At 40.8% G+C, this 3,836-nt stretch overlaps 1 protein-coding gene across 1 annotated transcript; it reads left to right on the top strand.

Annotated features, from left to right (window-relative positions):
- Positions 1–2,290: 2,290 nt before the first annotated feature.
- On the top strand, positions 2,291–3,307 carry LOC109116982 (uncharacterized mitochondrial protein AtMg00810-like). Its single transcript, XM_019203348.1, has 2 exons — positions 2,291–2,993; positions 3,282–3,307. Exons 1-2 carry the CDS (start codon positions 2,291–2,293, stop codon positions 3,305–3,307), a joined length of 729 nt encoding a protein of 242 aa, XP_019058893.1.
- The last annotated feature ends 529 nt before the right edge of the window (positions 3,308–3,836 follow it).

Raw genomic sequence — 3,836 nt, 5'->3', positions numbered from 1 at the left:
CTATCATTACCCTGCTTAGAATCTCAGGTGGGTTCAAAAATCTGATATTAGGTGTAACGTTGCTTATACCACGGAGCAAAACAACATCACTGGGGTCTGGTACTTTGATAGTAGATGCTCTAGACACATGACAGGAAGTCAAGATCTACTGAAAGACTTTGTGGAAACTCAAAAAGGAGGGAGTGTTATCTTTGGAGACGTAAACAAGGTAAAATTCTAGGTAAAGGAACACTTGATCATGCTGCACTGCCCAGATTGGATGATGTTGAGGTAGTACAAGGTCTGAAAGCTAATCTTATCAGCATTAGTCAACTCTGTGACAATGGAATACGAGTTAAGTTCACAAAGAATGCATGTTTTGTAACTGATACAAACAACAAGTGCACATTGGTCAAGTTGAGTTCACAAAGAATGCATGTCTTAACAGGAAAGAGAAATTCGAACAACTGCTACAAAGAATGCATGTCTTAATAGAAAAGAGAAATTCGAACAACTGCTACACTTGGGTCAGTACTCAGAGAACTGTGACTCAGCAGACGTGTTTGATAGTGAAGATAGATGATATGGATTTGTAGCACCAAAGATTGGGTCATATCAACATGCGCACATTGGTCAAGTTGTCTAAGTCAGGTGTTGTTCGTGGTCTCCTAACACTTTCTCACAACGATAAGTTTGTCTGCAAAGCATGTCAACTTGGGAAACAGGTTCGAATACGACATAAGAAGAGTGAGGAGATACACACATCACACATACTAGAACTTGTTCACATGGATCTGATAGGACCAATGCAGACCGAAAGCTTTGGTGGCAAAAGATATGTTCTGTTTTGTGTGGATGCCTACTCGTGATTTACTTGGGTTCGATTTCTGCGAGAGAAATCAGAGGCTTGTGTAGTTTTTCAGCATTTAGTGCTTCAACTGGAAAATGGAAAGGGAACTGTCCAATGTATCTGCAGTGACCATGGCAGAGACTTTGAGAACGTCACGTTTCAGCAATTCTGTGATACTCATGGAATTTCCCATGAATACTCAGCTCCGCAAACACCACAACAGAATGGTGTAGTTGAGAGGAAAAACAAAATCTTGCAAGAGATGGCAAGGTCAATGCTACATGCCAAAGATGTGGCGATCAGATTCTGGGCCGAGGCAATGAGCACATCTTGTTACTTGATCAATCGAATATATCTTTGACCTGGCATGTCTAAAACCCCGTATGAAATCTGGAAAGGAAGAGCCCCGCCCCTTAAGTATGTCACATCTTTGGGTGCACTTGCTATATTCCGAATGACAGAGAATATTTGGGGAAAATGGATGTAAGAAGTGACGACGGAATTTTTCTTGGGTATGCACAGAATTCTGCAGCTTACAGAGTATTCAATTTGCGTACCAAGACAGTAATGGAATCTGCCAACGTCGTTTTCAATGAAAATACATTGAAAGAGTCTACTGCTGTATCGCTTCCCCCATTCCCTACTCAGATGGACTCAGATCTACCTCAAGATAAGTCAGAATCAATTGACAAGACCGACTCTGAAGATTCTGCTTCTGACACAGAACCTCTAGATGAATCGATGTCAACAACTTCTACATCAATAACTGTTCATCGCAATCACTCTTCAGGTGATATCATCGGGGAGATTCATGGCCCAAGGCAAACCAGAGGTAATGCACGAATCAACTATAAAGACTTGGTTCGCTTTGTGTGTTTTACTTCCCAGATTGAACCTAAGAGAGTCTGTGACGCACTGAATGATGAATTTTGGGTGCAAGCCATGCAAGATGAATTGGAACAGTTTGTGCGTAATGATGTTTGGTACTTAGTTCATCGTCCTCACCATACTAATGTTATTGGAACGAAGTGGGTATTCAAGAATAAGTCGAATGAGCATGGGGAGATTGTCCGAAACAAGGCTCGTCTGGTTGCCCAGGGATATACTCAGGTTGAAGGAGTCGACTTTGATGAAACTTTTGCACCCGTGGCTCATCTGAAATCTATTCGTCTACTATTGGGTGTTGTTGCTTGCAGTCTGCACTTCAAACTGTATCAAATGGATGTTAAAAGTGCGTTCCTCAATGGGATTCTCCAAGAGGAAGTCTATGTGGAACAACCGACTGGTTTTGAAGATTCTCATTATCCAGATCATGTTTTTCGGTTGAAGAAGGCTCTATATGGCCTCAAACAAGCACCTAGGGCCTGATATGAATGCTTGAATTCGTTTTTAATCAACCACGGTTACAAAAGAGGGGGAGTAGACAAGACTCTGTTTATCCACAACGAAGATGGAGACCTGATGGTGGTTCAAGTATATGTCGATGTCATTGTGTTTGGCTCTATCTCTCAGAAGAAAGTGGATGGATTTGTGAAGATGATGACCGACGAATTTGAGATGAGCATATTTGGAGAATTAAATTTTTTTCTTGGACTTCAAGTGAAGCAAACAGATGATGGAATGTTTATCTCTCAAAGAAAATATGCTCGGAGTTTGGTCAGAATATTCGAGTTAGTTGGGAGTAAGTCAGCAAAAACACCAATGTCCACTACGACGAAGCTCATCCGAGATGAAGATGGAGAAGATGTTGACACTAAATTGTATAGAGGGATGATTGGAAGTCTACTTTATCTGACTGCAAGTAGACCTGATCTGTGCTTGAGTGTTGGAATCTGTGCAAGATATCAGGCTAAACCAAAAAAATCACATTTACAGGCGGTCAAGCGTATCATCAAATATGTGAAGGGAACTGTGGAGTACGATCTACATTACACAAAAGATACAAGCTCTGAATTGGTGGGATTTTGTGATGCAGACTGGGGAGGTCATACTGATGATCGGCGAAGTACTTCTGGAGGATGCTTCTTTCTCGGAAATAACATGGTGGCATGGCATAGCAAGAAACAGAACTCAACATCTTTGTCCACCACTGAAGCAAAGTACATCGCTTTGGGAAGTTGCTGCGCTCAACTCATGTGGATGCGCCAAACACTTTCCGATTCCGGTATCAACTTACCTTTCTTTACTACGCATTGTGATAATACGAGTGCGATCAATATATCAAAAAATCATGTGCAACATTCTCGAACAAAGCATATTGAGATTAGACATCATTTTTTGCGGGAACAAGTTGAAAAGAAAAACTTGATTATTGAATATGTTCCTACTGGAAAACAATTGGCTGACATTTTTACTAAACCTTAAGATATGAACAGGTTTGTTGGGTTACAAAAATCTCTTGGTGTGGGGGAACTCTAAGCTGTTTCCTTGTGTTTTAGAACCAAATGTGTAGGAAAGGGTACAGGTCCGGAGATGTGAAAATCCAGCAGATGAAAATGAAAGTCACAAGTACTTCACCATGTCTAGGTACATCTCGCTGATACAGACTTAAACAAAAGGGTTCTGCTACTCCTCTGTCATGAACATGCTCAGAAAGAAGGGTATAATTCAAAGAATCATGACATGAGTAAACCTATGAGGTGCTCGGGTCTAAGTTGTTAGACAGGTTTCTATACGATGGTCTAAGGGCTGATGAAAAAAAAATAGAAGGGTGCCAATGGTAATTATGTTCTGATTCAGAATACTCCGCTGTGGATTGTATGAAAAATTGCATCCTCATGAGTATATCTCAAAAGAGATAGTCTGGACCTTAATGGTGAGAAATTCTTGTTGATACAACGTCCTAGAAGTCCAGAACCGGATTGTCTAACAATATTGGAGTTGTGGAAGGTTTGAGAAGCACTTGAGTATGTGTGAAGTACGAGTGACCGTGAGAATCATTTCAGAGATTTGATTATCTCCGTGACAGGTATCTCTAACCTAATCATTTGATTCTCCCATAAATTTT

This window comes from Tarenaya hassleriana, unplaced genomic scaffold (genome assembly GCF_000463585.1).
Source record: "Tarenaya hassleriana unplaced genomic scaffold, ASM46358v1 Cleome317, whole genome shotgun sequence".
NCBI lineage: Eukaryota > Viridiplantae > Streptophyta > Magnoliopsida > Brassicales > Cleomaceae > Tarenaya > Tarenaya hassleriana.
This window is presented reverse-complemented; position numbering and strand designations above follow the sequence as displayed.